We start from the raw sequence: 20,000 nt of genomic DNA, 5'->3' as shown, positions 1-20,000 counted from the left end.
TTTTCATCCTGCTGTTTTCCATTAACATTTTGGGCTAACTTTGTAAACACAGTTAATCAGTAAGTGAACTTTCCATTTAAATAATTCAATCAACCAATAGTCAATAACCAAAATATGAATATGCTCAAGTTTGCTGCACCATTTTCTTAACAATAACATGACACTTACAATATTTTGGATTTTAAACACTATATACAGTACATGCAGTATAAGATGTGTGTGTGTGTGTGTGTGTGTGTTTGTATATATATATATATATATATATATATATATATATATATATATATATATATATATATATATATATATATATATATATATATATATATCTCACATACTCAGTCACTTATTTTGGAACAAAAATATTTCCTAGTAATTCATAAGTACTGAATCAACTGGCAAGCTCTTATGCACATTGCTTTATCAAAGACATGTTGGAGTGGAAGCTTCTTGTGCTCCATATCTTCCCATCATATTCCCTGTATTTTTAATTGTATTCTGGATCTTCCAATTTTTTTTTTTTTTTTTTTTTTTTTTTTTTTTTTTTCAGGCAGGGAAGCTCAGTATGTATTAGTAAAGAAATTTGTATTTTATATTTTCTGTGACTGAATCTCAATATTTCATTACCCTTAAAAACTGGGGATCAAGAAACAGTTCTGTAGTTTCCCTTGTGAGAGGTAGATCAACAAGTCCAAGTTACAGCCACATGTAGGTCTACTGGTTTCTTGCAGTTCCCCTTATGTTCTTATATTCTGAATACAGCATGTGATTTTTCAGTTACCTTTCATTGTCTACAGAAAGCATAGTGAAGTGTTGACTGATAAGGATTATTGTTCTGAACAGACAATTTATATTCTACTGTTATTCTTTTATCCCCATCCACAAGAGATTGACATGACGTGTGTGAATGACATGTTTATGAGCGTGTTGTGCTCTTTGTTTGGGAAATCTCGAGTTGGATTGCAGTATACATTTCTTTTAGCAAAACTGGGAACCTAAAACTGATTATCTATATAATTCTATGACAGCTCTAGTTTTCCAGTTATGTAAAAAATAACAGATAAAAGAGTAAAATGTTCTTTAGCAGCTCAAAATAATGATCCTTATTGAATGAATCATCACAATAACCATAAAGACTAAATTCAGGTTCTCCCAATGTTTTCTCTTTGCTTTTACTGCTGTTTCCAAAGTTATCATTCCTCCACACTCGATCAGTAAGTGATGTACTTCCCTGTCCCAATGCACAAAACTTCATAAACAATTTCATCTGTATTTTCCAGTATATTAGTCCTTTCATCTGATTCACTGATGTTATTTTTCCTTCTTCCTGACAACTGAGATTTTCTGAAAAGAATGGATTTTACTTTTTTTGGGGAAGTGACATTAGGTGTTGTCTTGTAATCTAAAATCTGTTGCCTTTTCATAAATGAGGGACACACACACACACACACACACACACACACACACACACACACACACACACACACACACACACACACACACACACACACACACACATCATTCATTTGCTGTTTTCAATACATCTCAGCTTTTTTAATTAGCATTAAAACTCCCCCCACTTTGATAAAGCAGTGCCCACAAAGAAGCTACAAGTTTTACATCACATTTACATGAATAGCACCAGGAAAAAATATTTTGTATCAAGAAGCCTGCATGATGGATATCTGAATGGCTTGCAAAACAATAATACTCAACTGGACTCTTAATAAAAACTCAAATGAAACCACTCAAATGAACCCACTTTCACAGACACTTAAAAATTTAAAACATTTCTGTAATGTCTCTGTAATCTCATTTTATTCATAAACTTTAAAAATTATGCAAAATTTTCATACAGAAGTCATATTACCTACATATCCAGTGCTACTTGCAGGCAATATTCATTCACATCATCATTATTTTGCATTGAAATACAAAATTAAAGAACAAAAACTAACAAATTTTTACAGAGCCAGAGGTTAAATTAATATTAAAGTACAGCACTATTTACGTCTATTTGCATATGTTTAAGTAAATTAACATGTGCTGCCTTCCTGCAATAGATGTGCTAATACAACATACACATATGTAGGTCAAAAACATTGTCAACATAAAAATTAGGAACTTGGCAAACAGGCTGCTGCTGAGCGAGACTTGCCTTGCCTTCACTCTAAAAAATTTTTACTACCTGGCTAGCTTATGTTGCATGATCAATTGAATACATAGAAAATTTAGTTATGTAGTTTAGTGTAAATATATATATATATATATATATATATATATATATATATATATATATATATATATATATATATGCATGTACAATTTCAGTATAGATGCAGCAAAATCTATTCATCTATATTTTGTCAGTGTTATCTAGCACAACTATTAATAATGTCATATTCAAAATTAGAACTGCAACACTTTCGTTGCTCCCTTTCATAATAAACCAAAGAAAAGGGAATGTAAGTTTTGGATCTTAATGGAAGAACAATTCAAGGAACTTAAAAGATCCTTCAAAGCACATCTTTCCTACTCGTAAAATTTGGAATACAGTGTAATAAATCAATCACAGCAGCATTAGGGATCTAAAAAGATTCATTTTCTTTCATTTCAAAGCCCGAAAACAGAAGCATCACTGCACTGTCACCTCCTCCAGAACCTTGCGGCAGTTTTCTTCGAGGTCCTGGGCCAGCGTCATGATGGCAGCCGGACTGGTGCTCTCTTGCAGCCGTTTCATCTGCTGGCCAAGAAATTCCCTGAGGGACGTAGTGTGCACTGGATCACGCTGTGCCACAGCTTGCCTCCGTAGCACATGTTCTGTCTCCAGTTCATATGGCTCAGGTGACCCCATGCGTCCGCCATTGATGACCTGATAGCAAAAATCATATATTTCTGGTTTTCTGTGGTAGGAAGTGCTTCTGAGCACATGTAGGTTTGGTGATGAGAGGGATGACAGGGACACCAATGATGTCAAGGAGTGTTAGAAGACTTAGAGCAAATGTAAATCTAGTATTGTGCTGGTTTAATCATGCAAAGCATATAGGAAAAGAAATAAGCAATAACAGGATGACTAAAGGTGTTTTAATATGGTTGAAAAATAGAAATTGAGATGGATCAAGAGTATTTATTATATACTGTAAAGAGGGTGTTGGATGCAAGAATGAATGGACAGGAACAATTATTGAAAAAGCGTTCTCTCTCTCTCTCTCTCTCTCTCTCTCTCTCTCTCTCTCTCTCTCTCTCTCTCTCTCTCTCTCTCTCTCTCTCTCTCTCTCTCTCTCTCCAAAGATCCAAAGGGACCCACAGTGTCCACCCACAGTACATTTATGAACCACAGTCACTCACAACATTCTCTCTCTCTTCAGATGTTTTATTACATATCAAGTAATATCCATATTGTAAAGTAGTGAGTGGCCAAATAAAATGTTAAATATAAATAAATAAATGTATCTCTTCACAGATGTCCCTCACCCATGCCTATACACACACTCCCTATATACTATAGTCATGTGGCTCTCACTAAAACATCAAACATTTACTCTTTCTGTCAGACAGCTTTAAAAACTTTCACTTCTCAACCACTGAAATGCACAGCCTTAATCAATCAATCTTCTGTCACCATGCTGTCTGTTTCAATGGCAAGGCATCTTCACATGAAAATCACTAGCAAACAAAAGATCCTGAAGTCTTACCAGCTTATCTTGAGTGGAGTCTTCCATAGTCACATCATACACCACCTCAACAATGGCAGTAATAGCCGAGGGCCACACCTTCATGACAGGTGGCCACCCTGAGCCACACAGGTAAGCTAGGCCAAGGGCACACAGTTTGCGTCGCTCCTCAGAAGACACTAAAGCCAACTTGTCAGACCACACACTGGTGATGTGTTCCAACATCTCCTCAGGAGTGGTGTTCTCATTAGTGGCAGCCTGAGGGCACAACACTTCATTGAGAAATGAGTTATTGAAGTCCTGCCAAACATCACAACTTTACAATCAAGCACACTGCTTCATCTTTAATTATTCTGTTCCAGTCAGTCAGTTCCTTTCTGTCACCTCTACAATTAAGAACTGAGGGACAGCAAAGGCCAATGCAGCAATGTTATTCCAGAAGAAGGATCTCATTTGTTGAGTAGAAAAAATAAATAAATATATAATAATAATATATGATGTTTGCTATTGTCCTCCCCATCAATTCCACTTTGCAATGTGATCACATGAAAGTGAAGGTGAGCTGAGATGGCCACCTCTAGGAGGGCTGCCTCTATTTGCTAGCCTAATGAGTTGCAATAAATATACTTGCCTGTAGATATTATTTACACTTTTTGAATGAAATATTTATCATGTGTGTTTTCATTACAAAACATCAACTTACTATTAAAAATTACAAAGATCTGCATGGGAAAACTGCAAGAAAAATTTTACCACAACAATGTTGGAAATTCACTTTATTTAAGATGTAATTTGCAGACCATGTATGAGCAGTAGCTCTTCATTGCTTATGAGTCCTGCACAGACACACATGAGGGACCTCTGCAGCTGGATCTCTATTGCCAAGACACAGGTTACTATTATTCCAGGCACTTTAATGCAATCATATTTTAAGTGCTATCTGTGTTCCTTCTATTTAAGATGGAACTTATTTTTCATCATGTCACACCAATAACAAATGTACTAATATCATTACTTCCATGGTGTCCACTCAGCCACCACTTTCCTGTGCACAGGCATTAAGGTTCTAATGCTCGTTTGCTTGTTTTTCACTGTAATAAATCAATCCTTCAAGTAGCAAATAAAGCATCCATCAATTATAACATACCTGGTTAACGATCCAAGTGAAGATAGGCTCAGCATACAGCACAAGTCTTGCCACCACCGACAGGTACATGGACATAACCATGGGGTACTTGTCCCCCTCAGCCACCACCTTCATCATGCCTGGCAGCAGCGGCTGGAGAAGAGTGGCTCCCTCTGTGGGCAGCACACGCAAGATCATCTCCACCGCCCGCAGCACCAGAATTATTCCATCATTCTTGAGGTCCGTCAGCATGGATTGGAAGGTTTCAATGAGGCGTGTGCCATACCTGTCCAGGCACACAACCAATTGTTATCTTCATGTTCTTATATCTACTAGTACAAGTCCACCAAAAAAATTCTCTTACATTAGAAGGATTAGATTTATGGATGGTCAGTCAAAACAGTTTCCCTACTATAAACACAAAGCCTGCACAAAAACTGCCATCCTTACGATGCAAGGAACTGCTGAGGACAGAGCAGTGTGTATGCTGTCGTGATCTGTAGACACAATCTCAGGTTTTCAGTGGAAAGTTCCAATAGTGGCATCATGTTCTCATAAAGGTGAAGGAGAGCATCATGTGGATGAGCAGTATTCTCAAGTGTGGTGAGCCACAGCTGCAGTCCATCCTCCAGCAGATACACATGGCAATCTTCCCCGACATCCGTCGACACCCGGATAATGTTGATCAAGAACTCGTGTAGTCGCTCACTTTCTCGCTGTGGAAAGCAAATTCCATGTATTTTGACAGATAGGACAACTTTCAGATAAGATAGCCCCTAAACTTCAGTCTGAATTTAATAGTTTTAGCTGATATTAGTGGTATAAGATGACACCCAAACTGCCATCTGTGGTGAAGTTTAGGTCAGTGAGCACCAGCCAACTAAGTGAATGAAATACCTCCAATGTTTACCCAGTAATAAGGTACCATCATCTTCAAGTGCAAAACTAAAACCTAAAATAAAATTCCCATCAGTTGTTTTTGTATTTTCACGAAAAAGGATAGAAGGATGAAGATGATATGAAATTACGTGCAGCACGATCAGTTTTCCTAAACATGAACAAAAACTTGCCTTGCACTGCCTGTGTGTATCAGACTGTCGGCCACAGTCTTCTTTTATATATCATCTTTCTTTTGATTAGATACATCAACATTCTTGGAGTTTTTTCTCAGTATATGAACCTCGTACCTATACAACAATGCAAGCTGTAGAAATTCATCTTAGCCCCAGTTTGCTTTCCCTTGCCATTTAGCTTGGGGTTTCATGCCTTAAAGACCTTTACATACCTCCTTCTTCAACTTTGGGAAAAAGTGAGGAATATTCACACACCCTCCTGCTTTATCCACTCATATACAATTCCAGCAGCAGTTTGTAGTTGTACAACATTAAATTTTGTTTACACACTTTTCAGGAATACATTTCTGTGTATTTTCTCAAAGGACTTATTTTATTATGCCTAACTTCTAACTGGATATTTTACTATGCCTAACTCCCCTAAAAGTCATAATATAAGACTGTTGTTTATTTACAATGATATTTTGCATAAAATTTCAAGGTCACTGTTTTTGTATCTGATTATAAGATGACCTACTTTTTTGTCTCTTTTAGGATGATTCAAATGTCATCTTATATGCCAAAATATGCAGTAACTAATCATACCTCACTTGATGACACAAGATCAAAAAACTTGAGAAAAGATTAAAACATTAAATGGTAATAAAGAAAGCAATACATTTCACACATTGAGTTTTTTGTGCAACAGACAATTAAAGGCTGAGTCTCTACCAAGAACAGACCAAATGTTAAGAGCAATGCTTTCTTCCATATAACAGGCATGTTACTGGCAAATCAGGCAATATCTGTTAAATACACAACTTGACTTCATACCCCAGGAACACTGGTGGACTGCATCAGATTTAAGCAGCAACAGCAGCCACTGTCTTCAAACTAGTATTGCCTGTATCCACAATGAGGCAGATGATCTAGACCAGTGGCTGAGTTTATCTGAAGGGTATCCATAATTCCTCAGTACCCAGTTAACACATAAATAACATGAGATATAAACCTCTCATCAGAACCACTTACCATGAGTCCAGTGACTATGTGGACCAAGGTGGTGAGAATGGCACACCTGAGCATGTTATGATCAGCTGACTCACTCCACAGGCCGGGCAGATACTGAGCCAAGGGGGCAACATGGGGCTGGATCCCCACGCCCACCACCTCAATCATGAAGGACATCACATGCAGAACCTGCATAACACATAATTTACTTCAGTTCTAAAGTTACAATGAAGTAACCGGAGAAGAAATCAACATATTTTGACAGACAAATCTTTTCAGATCAGGTTCCTAGCTGACAAACAGATTCCATCTCTGACTGACTGCTTCATACAGCAACGACATATCTGCTTGTCATTCTCTAATTCCTTGATAAATATAATCATGCATACCTGCAAACTCATGTACAAAGCAATGATTGTCCATATGCCTTCAAATCCCATCCTAAATATTTACATGTACAGTAGCTCCCAAAACTATCAAAAAAGGTCTACATTCTGACACAATGGACAATATCATCTGACAGGTTTGGTGATTATGGTGGCAACAGTTGGGAGCCCTGCACACTAGAGACAGTTGCCATATATTATGACAGGGATACTGATCAGTATATCAGCATCACATCAAGCCATGCATACCAACCTCACCAACACAACAAGTGATCAGGCAGCAGGTTTCAAATTGTTCATTAAGACAGTTTGCACCACACTTTAAAGATAGTTTTGGGAACTACTGTACATCAAACATGTCACCCACACATCTATATAATTACATATACACTTATACATCTTTCAATTACATGTGACTGAAAAGTACTCTCGGGAAATTCATGTTAATATACACATGTATTTTGTAAGATGGTAGTGTTCCTATGAGAAAAATGTTGAAAGTCTCAGGATTGTCAGCAGGTGATGAGATCAGATTATGTTGAGGACTACAAAAGAATGCAATACAAGACTTTAATCTATCAAGGCAAAGAACATACATCAGATTAATCAATATAAAAGCTATTAGTGTTGTCCTCTATCAGACTTTAATTTCCATGTAGTAGTGATACTATGTCTCTATATTGTTTGCTTTGTCATCTGTTCCATGACACAACAGATAGAAGTCATACCACTCCACATCAGCATGAGCTCTAAGAGAAGGAATCCTTAAGGAACACCACTTCTCCAAGTTGTTCATCTCCTTTCACCCTCCATATGAAGCCTGGAGCAAAATCCCAGCAAGGAACTGAAGTCCAGCATCTATCATCATAATTTCTTTTAGAGTCCTTATTTTTCCTCACAGCATTGGACAATCCTGAGTTTGGATAAAAATATTTCCTCTCCCAGATGTACATCTGATTTCTGGGTGACCTTCCCCAAGAGCCTGCTGACCAAGACTACCAAGTGTCATAATTTCTTTTAGTGTTCTTATTTTTCCTCACAGCATTGGACAATCCTGTGTTTAGATAAAAAAAAAGTTTCCTCTCCCAGATATACATCTGATCTCAGGGTGATCTTCCCCAAGAGCCTGCTGACCAAGACTACCAAGTGCCCAAGGCTGATTGCACTAAACAAATGCACTTTCACTGTCTGGGCGCTTAATTCTGATACTGTTGATATTATTTTACATGTACATACAATGTACGTACATGTAAAATGGGAGATAATGGGATGACCTACAGGAGAGTGGCTGAGGGTTTATTGTGGAATCCTTGTGGTGGCAGATGTCAAAATGAATGATAAATGTTTCTGTTTGTATAATTGTCAATTATACAAACAGAAACATTTATCATTCATTTTGACATCTGCCACCACAAGGATTCCACAATAAACCCTCAGCCACTCTCCTGTAGGTTATCCCATTATCTCCCATTTTTCAAGGGCCAAAACACCCTTATTCATTATACTGTTGATATCTTTCACCTCCTAGATGCTCAAATCTCTGAAACCCAACACTTTTCCAAAATGAGCTCTTTCTTCTTTTGAAATCTTTGCCTTTGAAAATAAACAAAAATTCTTTTAATCATTCTATCCTCTCTTCAATACCTATTCTCTTAGTCATTTAATCAGGACCAAACATTTAAGAGCCTAAAACTACCTGTACATGAAGACACGTGGAGGATGATATGAAAAGGATAATCAGAAAGGAGAATCTTAGTTATCCAACCCTATAGCACAAAATAAGGACGTTAAAGAAAATGACAATAAAGATGAAAACAAGGAATACAACAGAGCCACATATCTACCATAATCTTACCTGCATTTTTGTGTCACATTCATGAGCTTCTTTAAGAAGGTTGAAGAGGAGGCCAAAGATGGTCGGCAGGTAAGGCATGAATTGTTCCGGATCAAACTCAAAGTCATCTACCGAGTGCTTGAGGGTCATGGCCGCACTAAGCCGCACCACAAAGTCCTCCTCAGCGGCCAGCAGGTGGATGCACGCCTCATACAGCGTTGGCCGGTGCTCTGGGGAGAACTTGACCCGCGTCCACTGTCCAATAAGCCAGATGACCCGCCTGCGTATGATGCGATAGTTGGAGTCCTTGACCTTGAGTTCATTGATCAGGAAGGTTGTGAACCACTGGTCAAAGTCTATGTCATCAAAGAGCTCAAACGCTGCTAGACCAACAGCATTGTACACGGCATCCTTCTGCAGAATGCCCATGAAGTCACTGGGGTCAACAGGATTATGAGAGGACTGCACCATCTCCATCAGCACTGCGGTAAGAGCACTACGGTACTCGTGGAACAGTGCAACAAACAGTGCCTCCGTGCAGGGCCGGAGGCTGTATTTCCATGACTCGCCACCCTCCACCTCCATGCAGAAGCCCTCAGGATCCGAGTCCCATACTTCCAGGTCTTCTGGTGTGAGTAGGAAGTGGTGTGAGATGAGCTTATGGCACATCCCTGCCAGCACTGTGTTAGTGAAGAAGCTGGACTTAATTCTGAAGGCTTCCAGAGTCTGGGGGTTCTTGGTGTCTTCCACAACTTTACAAGGTTTGTATTCAGGACACAGCAGAATGGCTTTGATCAAATTCAAACACTGCACTATGAACCTTTCAAAAATAAGTCCATCACCATTTGGAGTAAATACATAAAACACTGCCAGTTCCAAAGTGGGCTTAATGAACTGTACATAGGAAAATGGGTAGTCTTCCAGCATGTCCCTCAGTACCTTTGTCAAAAGTACAATGTATTTCTCTGAAATTGTTTTGACATGGTCATTACTTTCATTTTGTTTCCTAAATGTTAACATTACCTTCACTTGTTCAAATATGCTTTTCAAAAACATAATAGCATCTTCACTCTCCTCAGGCTTTTTGAACCCATGAATTACAAGCTTCCGTAGAATCTTGAGGGTCAAGTGTGAAAGTTCCAGACTGGGGACAGTCCTCTCCATGTCCTGCCCACCAGCAGACAAAAAGGTTTCTGTCTGGAGGCGCCACAGCTCCAACAAGAACAAAAACATCTGGTTTGTAAGTTCCTGGAAATTGTAAATGCAAATTAGACTTCATGGAAATATTTTTTTGTAAAATTAAAAAGTTCCTGTAGGTAATTATACAGAGATAAGACTAATAAGATTTCACTAATGGCAGAGAGCAATTCCCCTGAATAACTGACCTTGCATTAAGGCTAAAGTTCCCAAGATATAGAGAAATGTGAGCCAATATATGATGGTTTCAAGTATTTGCAGGTATTCCTGTCTTGATTATTATAATAGGCAGCAGGCCACAGAAGCAACACAAAGGAAAGGATGACCATACTGAATGAAAACCCACAACCAGCCATACCTGAAATGTGCGTCTGTCAGCAGCAAGCCTCTTGGATGCCAGCTGCTTGATGACATGGTGCAAGGTGAGCAGTGAGCGGTGCCGCACAATGTCATCACTGCTCTTCACAGCCTCAATCAGTGAAGGAAGAAGCTCTGGCCACTCCCGGGGACAGTCTACACGAGCTATTTTGGCAATGAGGACTGCCAACTGGGTGGCCACCTGGGACACTGGCTCCCTTAGGTTGTGCAGGAGGCCACATCTAATGCGGCCCTGGAAGACAACATGAATGACTTTTTGTGATAGTACTCTCTCCTTTTACAATCAGCCTTCACGTGTCTTTCTCCACACACCATCTCCAGGTTTCCATTCTTCCCTCTGGTCTCCTTCCAGTTACTCATACTTCCAACTCTAACTACCTTCTGAGTATATGGCCCTTCTCCCTCCTCCTGACGTGCCCATACCACCTCAATCTGCACCTCCTCCACTCTACAGCTTCTCATTACCTCCTCATTTGATACCCAATCTTCCCCCCTCACAAGTCTCATGTACCTCAACATCCTGCTTATCTTGTTTTACCATCCTCTCCATCTCTTAAATTGTTGGTCCTGTTTCAATGCTGTACAACACCACTGGTCTTGATATACAGTTCACAAAGTACACAGATAGTAAGTGTATTAGGATCTCTCTGGTAAAAGTATTTAATCAGATCATCAAAAATTTAATCATTCAATCAATCTGTCATCCATATTCTAACTTTTCACCAGTATTTTTCTCCGGTATTCAACACCAATGAAAATGAGTTACCTTTTCCTCCTCTAAGATGGCCTTGGGTGCAGTCTTCCTCCAGTACCTATCAACACCATTCTTGAAGTAAAGCACTGCCAACCACCGCACATTGACCTCCAGGCTGTACTCAGAGAAGATCTGAAACACAATTGTCTTTTAAAGATTTTGGTGAAACTTTTGCTGTTGCCCTAGACATATCAAAAGCTTTTGATAGAGTCTGGCACAAAGCTTTCATTTCCAAACTACCCTCCTATGGCTTCTATCCTTCTCTCTGTAACTTCATCTCAAGTTTCCTTTCTGAACATTCTATTGCTGCTGTGGTAGACGGTCACTGTTCTTCTCCTAAATCTATTAACAGTGGTGTTTCTCAGGGTTCTGTCCTGTCACCCACTCTCTTCCTACTATTCATCCATGATCTAAACCAAACTTCTTGTCCTATCCACTCCTACGCTGATGATACCACCCTGCACTTTTCCACGTCTTTTCATAGACATCCAACTCTTCATGAAGTAAACAGTTCACACAGGGAAGCCACAGAATGCCTGACTTCTGATTTCTCTAAAATTTCTGATTGGGGCAGAGCAAACTTAGCATTGTTCAATTCCTCCATCTATCAACTCGACAACCTTCCAGACAACTATCTCCTCTTCTTCAATGACACTCAACTGTCCCCCTCTTCTAAACTGAACATCCTCAGTCTGTCCTTTTCTTATAATCTAAACTGGAAACTTTACATCTCATCTCTAACTAAAACAATTTCTATGAAGTTAGACATTCTGAGATGTCTCTGCCAGTTTTTCTCACCCCCTGCAGCTGCTAACTCTGTACAAGGGCCTTATCCATCCTTGTATGGAGTATACTTCACGTCTGGGAGGTTCCACTCATGCCGCTTTTTTAGACAGAGTGGAATTAAAAGCTTTTTCATCTCATCAACTTCTCTCCTCTGACTGTCTTCAGCTTCTTTCTCATTGCTGCAATGTTGCATCTCTTGCTATTTTCCACTGCTATTTTCACACTAACTGCTCTTCTGATCTTGCTAACTGCATGCCTACCCTCCTCCCGCGGCCTAGCTGCACAAGACTTTCTTCTTTCTCTCACCCTTATTCTGTCCACCTCTCTCATGCAAGAGTTAACCAGTATTCTCAATCACCCATACCTTTCTCTGGTAAACTCTTGAACTCCCTGCCTGCTTTTGTATTTTCACCTTCCTATGACTTGAACTACTTCAAGAAGGAGGTTTCAAGACACTTATCCTTCAATTTTTGACTACCACTTCAGACCCTATTTGGGGACTGGCATCTCAGTGAGTTTTTTTTTTTTTCTTTTTAATTGGATTTTTGTTGCCTTTGGCTGTACTTAGAGAAGATCTACAACACAACTGCCTTTTATTATCATACCTTTAACTAGCATACATCCGTCTTATGTTGTCTTCACTTAATGTTCAAGTGAGCCTACATTTGATAATGCAAGACTAATATAAAGAATAACCTGACACTCTGAAGAATTTTCCTTAATCTAAAAATATGTAAATATTATAAAAATTATAGAAAACAGGCCTCATGTATTTCACATTATCTAATGATAAACAAAAAATTGATGATCAGTGCAACATTACTCACCTCCACCAAAGTGGAGTAGAAGCCTGGCTCAGTCTCCCAAAGCTGCAGCTGTTGTTCTGCTGGCTTGAGGACCTCTGCCTCTTGACTGGTGGCCCGTCTCAGGGTCTCCAGCACCAGCTCCTTCCCTCCACTCATGGTGCCACTCCACTCAGTGAATATTACTCTTCACTTTGTACGCTGCACCTGTAGCAGCTCATCACTTTACAAAACTCAAGAAGTAATTAGTGGCCTCCCTTCAGGGGCTGTGAACGCATCAGTTGAGCACTGCCCTCAAGAACAACCTTCCCTTCTGTTGCAGTGCAAAAAAAGTCTACTGTTATGATCTTTCTCAGGTTTGCCAAATTGACTGTCACCTCAACCTCCTCTCCTGCATAGCAAGGATTGGGGAAGTTTAGCTCCTGCCTCACCACCAGTGTGCCTGGGCCAGGAAGCTTTGTTCCTATGACACGAGAAACAAGGCTATTGAGATAAGCACCATGAACCACCACGTTTTTAAATGTGGTCTGACTTTGAACAAATTTCTTATCCAAATGAATAGGATTTGTGTCACCACTTAGTTCTGAAAATCTTTTTATATCTTCAGCAGTGATTTTTTTTCTCAATATAGCTACATCACCAACCTTCAGAGAAAAGCATCGTCCACAGGTCACAAGAGGAATTCCATTTAAATTTCCAATTAGAAAACTTTGCTTCAAAAGCAGCAACATGGAAATTATCAACTTTAAAAAGTACTAAGTGGCAAGATTGCTTAAGTAGGTTCTGCACTCAATGCTGAAATTTAGAAAGTCCTCTGAAATAACTATGACAAGGTATTCTCATCACTTCTGTTCTCCCTCCTCTGCTTCCCTCACTTGTTCAGTTGTGCAGTAATCCAAGAGGAATATTTTGGCCAAATTTTGAATTCTGGGATTATCACTTTTAACTTTGTTCATCACCTGGCTCACTACCTTTGTACTCGTTACCTCTGAAAAATAAAGTGCATTTTATGTATCAACTAGAATTCTGTCAGTTAGGAAATGATAAAAGCAAAATATTGAGGATGCAGAAAACCTCACAAAACTCAAGTATAACAACTCAAATCCCTCTTACCTGACTTGGACTCAGGAGTGACAAGGAACATGAGGGTCGTCAAGGCTGAGGTGACCACTGTCTCATCTTCCATTAGCAGGCACTCATGAAGCAGAGACACACCTCCATTTTTAAGAATGTATTGCTTGTTTTCTAAATCTGTTAAAAATAAACAAGAATATGTGTGTTGGGTGAAGATCTTTTCATGCCTTGTTTTGTTAAATAACACACATGATGTTAGTATACCAAAAACTTTTTTTTCACATCTGAATTAGTATAAACTTTGACATCTTCTCAACCATATACTTCCTCTCATCCTTATTCTGTTCACCTCCATAATATAAAAATTAACAAGGATTTCTTTCATCCCTTTCACAGATAAACTCTGGGACTCCCTGTCTGTTTCTGTATTTCCCCCTTCCTATGGCTTGAATTCTTTCAAAACACTCCAGTTTTTGATAATCCATCTTGCCCTTTTCCTTTAGAAACTGGTGGGTCTTTTTCTTACAAGTTTTTGTACCCCTTGGCCAGTGCCCCTCTTATATAATAAAAAAAAAAAGCTATGACAAAACATTATATTTCCTACTACTTCCGACTTCTCTCACCATCCACCATAATGATTCAGAGCCATGCTATGGGACACTACATACACTCTCACAATGAACATAGCCACTTTGTTCAGTCCCAATACTTTCCTCACATTGATTCTATTTGGAGTACAGTAAAAGCTATACATAATGCCCAAGAGAAGATCTTATGGCCAAGACAGATAGTCACTAACATACAAGTGATAAATACAGACACCTCTGGAGTCTTGAAAAAATTTTTATATCATATTCCCTTTATGTTAAAGCTTGCAATTCATATTAATAACTATCAATCAATTTTCATGATCTAACAAGAGATGGATAAAGTGAACCTACAGGACAGTCAACACACACAACACTGACCAAGAGCAAGGTTACACAATCCTGCCACGGCAAAGCTGCGTAAATCTGATGTTCCTTCAGATGCCTGGTCAAGGAAGATATCAATGATTTTCAGCCTTCTGAACCACTGGTAGTTGATGGGGTCATAGGCAAAGTTAGCAAGATTTGCTAGAACTTGTTTTCTGCAATCTAAAACAAATTGTGAAATTAGTTAAGGCACTGACTGCAAACTTTACAATTTATTTATAATTACACCCATGACTATACACATCACTGTAATTTATCTGCTAAATTCTTTCTTATCCTCATCTTAAGTAACTCTTCCAATGTCAGTCTCACTCACTGTCAAGTTTAATTTTCTTACTGATACTGAAGTGTCCCAAGGAAGAAACGTAACACTTGCACAGAGTAAAGCAAAAAAAAAGTTTACCAGCTTGTCCCTATCATAATACCTAAGACCACACCATATCCAGCTTAATAACATATACAGACAATATCACCTATACTGTCAGAGGTAAGAAATTCTTCCACCAGCTCCTTCAGGTACTGTGGTCGGTCCACTCCTTTCTTGCCAGAGCGCTTCACAAGCTGCTCATGACTGCTGAACATTCCCTTCACATGTTCTGTGGAAAAAAAAAAAAATAGGACAAATTCAATGATAGATGTGATAGCAGTGATACCATCTGGCTGAAATAAAGGAGGAAAAGAAGAAGCAAATTTATTGGAGATATTTTTTGGCTAGATGCCAGAAGTCACAAGGGGAGTTAGATCTTGAAAGATTTTGACACTTTCTATTAATGAAGGAGTTTTTGGCTAGTTGGAGAACAGACTTGGCATGGTTCTGGGCAGAAATATAAAGTGCATGAGATTCTGGTGATGGAAGGCTTAAGTACCTTTTGTGGGCCACCTCTCTATCATGTACAGCACAAGAACAAGCTGTGTTAAACAAAGTCTTGGAAGGTTTAGGTCAAGAAAAAGTGAGGAATGTATGCCTTCATGCCAGACACTATCACCTCTGTTATGTGCTCGGCGCACCAAGACGGGTCTCTGACACAGAAGCAGTAGTCATTCCAAGGAAAATCAGCAAAATACCTCCTCAATTCCCCCAACTAGCAGAGCCAAAACGCCAGAGGCACCTTCGCTTAGTGGGATCCTGAGGAGGGACTGGAGTGATAGGATGAGATGCAGATGAGATTGTGATCGGAGGAACCCAACAGATAAAAGAGAGTGACAGCATAAGCAGAAGGATTAGAAGTCAGGAAAAGGTCAAGAATGTTGGCCATACCTCCAAGACAGTCAGAAATATGAGTAGGGTGTTGCACCAATTGCTCTAGGTCATGGAGGATAGTAAAGTTGAAGGCTAGTTCACCATGATGGTCAGTGAAAGGGAGAGGAAAGCCAAAGCTGGTGGTGAACAGTGAAGTCTCCAAGAATGGAGATCTCTGCAAAAGGGAGCAGAATATGCTCCACTTGGGAAGTTAAGTAGTCAAAGAATTTCTTATAGTCTCATCTAACTCAAAGGAGTTAGATGAGAGGTATACAGCACAGATAAATTTAGTTTGAGAGTGACTCTGTAGTTGTAGCCAGATGGAAATCTTGGAAGATTCAAGAGCGTGAGCATGAGAGCAGGTTATGTCGTTGCACACATAAATGCAACATCCAGCTTTGGATTGAAAATGAGGATAGAGAAAGTAGGAGGGAACAGAAAAGGGACTACTGTCAGTTGCCTCAGACACCAGAGTTTCAGATGAGGTTTAGAAGAGGAGAGATGGTGTTCTACAGATTGAAAATTAGATCTTAGACTACGAATGTTGCAGAAGTTAATGGATGAAAAGTTGAGCGGGGTGTCAAGACCCTTAGCGTCATTATCAGAAAAGCAGTCTGACCTGGGGACATTTGTGGTCCCCTCCCCAGATGGGGACTTCAAGGCTGGTGTAGGAGTCACCATGATAATTTTGAATTTTTAAGTGAAGTGTGTGTGTGTTATTAGGTGCTTGTAGTTTTGTGTGGAGGAAGGGAGTTGTCTTTAGAGGGCTGTGACTGCTCCCTTGTGTTGTGAGACACAACAGGAAACGTTCAGTGAGGTTACAGCTGGATTTAATGATAAGTTCACAGCACCCCCTGATCCAGTGCTTTAGACCTCACTGGGAGTAGTTATCATTTCAGCAGGTGCCTACTGCCTCCTCTGGATGGAGTGGAGTCTGAATGTAAATGTTTGTGAAATCTTTGTATGCTGATAATGTATTGTGGCTTTGTTTTGAAACACTTCTTCCACCAATTACCCAGAAAATCTTCCCACTTCCATACCACTTTCCTATTCATATTGCACATGATTAACTAGACTAGCAAGAGTCTATGCTCACAGTTAATCCAAGAATGGAATATTTGTGATATGTTAATGGAATGAGGCCAAGAAGAGTTTAGAATAGGTAACACAGCAAAACAGAAAAAGGAAATTAGAGTGAATATTAAAACTGATGGAGGGAGAGACAGCCAATTAGAAAAGCTCCACATCATGTTGACCACAAGAAGAAGGGAAAGAGACAAGAAGCCGTAGGGTTGCACTACCCCTTTGCCCTTTGTGGTTCCCACGATCTTAGAGGTAACATCTGTACTGCTACACCCCCTTGTCTCAACACCACATAGAAGCCTTACCCTGTGCTCACCAATTCCTGCAGGACACGGTGAGTAGCAGGAGAGGAAATAGGATGTGACAAGCCTTATTTCATCACAGGAGAGTTAAGTGGCCAGTGGCAAAAGCAGCAGATGCAGCCAGCCATTTTGATGCCTGCTTGTTGGGGTGAAGCCTGCCATCTCCCTCACCAGGGAACTATGAAATGATGACCAGCACCTTCCAGTCTGCCATCTCCCTCACCGGCAAATTATGTAATGATCCACCACCTTCTTCATCCCACTAATAGAACAGATAAGCTTCCTGGGTGTTTCTCTCCCAGTTAGGGTAGTCTAGGGCACCCCTTCTCTTGGTCATTACCCAAAGCAGGGAGGACCTGGATTAGTCATACCTCCTCAACCTAGTATGGGAAGTGTTAGACCTCCTTTGAAGAGTTTGGTTATTGATTTGTTATTTTCATGTAATGCAATAAAACATCAGAGATTTTCAACCTTATTTATTACCACCTTGAGCATTCCAATTCTGATTTGGCTTACTTGTTTTTCATTTTTTTTTGTTTTCACTCTTATTTATTCAATTAGATTAATCTGGATATCACGTGTGTTACATATAATCAAAAAACTGACATGTCATGGAGAAGGGTTCAGTGACCTTGCCATAAATGTAAAAAAAATTTTGGGGCATGTGTCTAGTATGGCTGTAATAGCACTCGAGTGTAGAGAAATTCAATATTTTCTAAGTCCAGCAAGCTCTACACCAGTCAAGAGTAAACATTGAAATGATTTTCTTTTGTTTATAAGTGGGATTTCTGGGTAGCAGCATATTAGTATTTCATGGTATCTATAAACCTGATCCCTCCAATCATGTGCTTCCATTTGTGAAGCCATTCCTGAGGCTGCCAATTATGACTTTCCAAGGTAAGTTCAGTTACACTTTTCATTTATTTTAGAGATGTGTCAGGCATTCTGATAGAGGCTCACTGTCATTTGTTAATATGGCTACCCAGTGGAAGGAGGTGAAGTGAACAGTGCCAATGTTCACCAGGGAAAAAAAAGTAACTATGCGAGATATTTAGCAACAGCAATGATTAAGATGCAATATACAGACGTAAGGAAGAGGTTCATGCGTTAATTAAGGAAGCCACCAAATTGTACCCACCTCCATCACCCTAAGAATCTCCACACCACACACGGTATCATTTTTGAGATCCCTCGTTAGGTTAGGTTATGCTAGGTTAGGTTAGGTAATGCTAGGTTAGGTTATGCTAAGTTAGGTTAACATCCTGAGGGGGGGAAGTGTCCAGGGCGAGCATAGCCCCACTGGCTAAGTTAGATTATGCTAGGTTAGGTTAACTTCTAGGATATGTTAGGGAAATTTGAAATATTAAGGTAAATTCCCTTAGATTTTTTGAAGGCCCTTATTTCACTTATTTTTCATCCCCCCACCCCAAAATACCTGATTCCCCACAAGCTCCCAAGCTTGTCTGAGGGATTAGGGGGGAATGGAGGGATGGACTTCTTATCAAGAGATACCTTCAATTATTTACTGTTCGTTGTTCTTAAATATATGAGCAATAATATTGCTACAATGATATTTTTTAAACTTATCATCATCACAGGCTAATGGAAAGCACACATATTCCTTACAAACACACACTTCAAAAATCACACACATGCATTACAAAACATCAAATCCTTATTCCATATGCATATCTGGTAGAATGTTACCTTTAGACACACAACCTAATCTTTTTCTCAATGCATAACACTTCAAGGACCTGGTGGGAATTTCAGGTGAGGATGGGGAGCAAGTATCAGTGAAATCAGGCTCCCTAACCTAACTTGGCCCAGTTTCATAAACTTAATCTACCCTGTAATTTTGGTTACTGTGGGAGCAACTTTACCTTATTAATTTCCACACATTGATTTTTTTTTTTTATGTCATGATTTACATAATGATGGGATCAGTTTTATGAATTCAAACCTAACCTAACCCTCTGGCGAAAATGTAAATGTTGTTTCAACGGAACCCAATTTTTCAAGTAGCTTCACTTCCGGCGGTTATTAATTACTATACCACGGAATAATAACTATGCACGACGAAAGCCACGGGACAACTGATAACATCGTGAGCCTGGAGGTAATACTAAACCAAATAAAGACATAAACTTAATCTATCCTATCTTTTCAAGTTCACGTAGCAGCCTTAGTTCCGGCGGTTATTAATTACACTTCTACCACGCATTAATAATAACTGTCTAAGGAGGAAACCTCGAGACAGCTGATAACACCACGGTCCCAAAAGTAACACTAGTCCCAAATAAAGGGATGAAGATAAACAACAAAG

General features: G+C 39.4%; 2 protein-coding genes and 1 long non-coding RNA gene across 4 annotated transcripts in view; 1 reads left to right on the top strand and 2 right to left on the bottom strand.

The window, feature by feature from the left end:
- Positions 1-3,278, top strand: part of LOC135110311 (uncharacterized) — a 19,907-nt gene extending 16,629 nt beyond the window's left edge. For both annotated transcript variants that reach the window (XR_010273194.1, XR_010273206.1), the window contains exon 5: positions 2,620-3,278. This is a non-coding gene — a long non-coding RNA (uncharacterized LOC135110311). The remainder of the gene's footprint in view (positions 1-2,619) is intronic.
- Positions 1-13,299, bottom strand: part of LOC135110063 (importin-11-like) — a 13,662-nt gene extending 363 nt beyond the window's left edge. Inside the window, exons 1-9 of the mRNA XM_064022053.1 lie at positions 13,026-13,299; positions 11,425-11,544; positions 10,639-10,890; positions 9,105-10,331; positions 6,885-7,052; positions 5,251-5,516; positions 4,822-5,086; positions 3,696-3,932; positions 1-2,872 (exon numbers count right to left, since the gene is read on the bottom strand). The exon at positions 1-2,872 is cut by the window's left edge and continues 363 nt beyond it. Of these exons, the coding sequence (XP_063878123.1) occupies positions 2,636-2,872; positions 3,696-3,932; positions 4,822-5,086; positions 5,251-5,516; positions 6,885-7,052; positions 9,105-10,331; positions 10,639-10,890; positions 11,425-11,544; positions 13,026-13,160 (2,907 nt within the window). The 5' untranslated portion in view covers positions 13,161-13,299 and the 3' untranslated portion in view covers positions 1-2,635. The remainder of the gene's footprint in view (positions 2,873-3,695; positions 3,933-4,821; positions 5,087-5,250; positions 5,517-6,884; positions 7,053-9,104; positions 10,332-10,638; positions 10,891-11,424; positions 11,545-13,025) is intronic.
- A 345-nt stretch (positions 13,300-13,644) lies between these two features.
- Positions 13,645-20,000, bottom strand: part of LOC135110151 (armadillo repeat-containing protein 7-like) — a 6,745-nt gene continuing 389 nt past the window's right edge. The window contains exons 2-5 of the mRNA XM_064022141.1: positions 15,523-15,645; positions 15,044-15,211; positions 14,115-14,252; positions 13,645-13,989 (exon numbers count right to left, since the gene is read on the bottom strand). Coding sequence (XP_063878211.1) covers positions 13,844-13,989; positions 14,115-14,252; positions 15,044-15,211; positions 15,523-15,631 — 561 coding nt within the window. The 5' untranslated portion in view covers positions 15,632-15,645 and the 3' untranslated portion in view covers positions 13,645-13,843. The remainder of the gene's footprint in view (positions 13,990-14,114; positions 14,253-15,043; positions 15,212-15,522; positions 15,646-20,000) is intronic.

The sequence above is a fragment of the Scylla paramamosain genome, chromosome 1, assembly GCF_035594125.1.
Source record: "Scylla paramamosain isolate STU-SP2022 chromosome 1, ASM3559412v1, whole genome shotgun sequence".
Lineage (NCBI taxonomy): Eukaryota > Metazoa > Arthropoda > Malacostraca > Decapoda > Portunidae > Scylla > Scylla paramamosain.
This window is presented reverse-complemented; position numbering and strand designations above follow the sequence as displayed.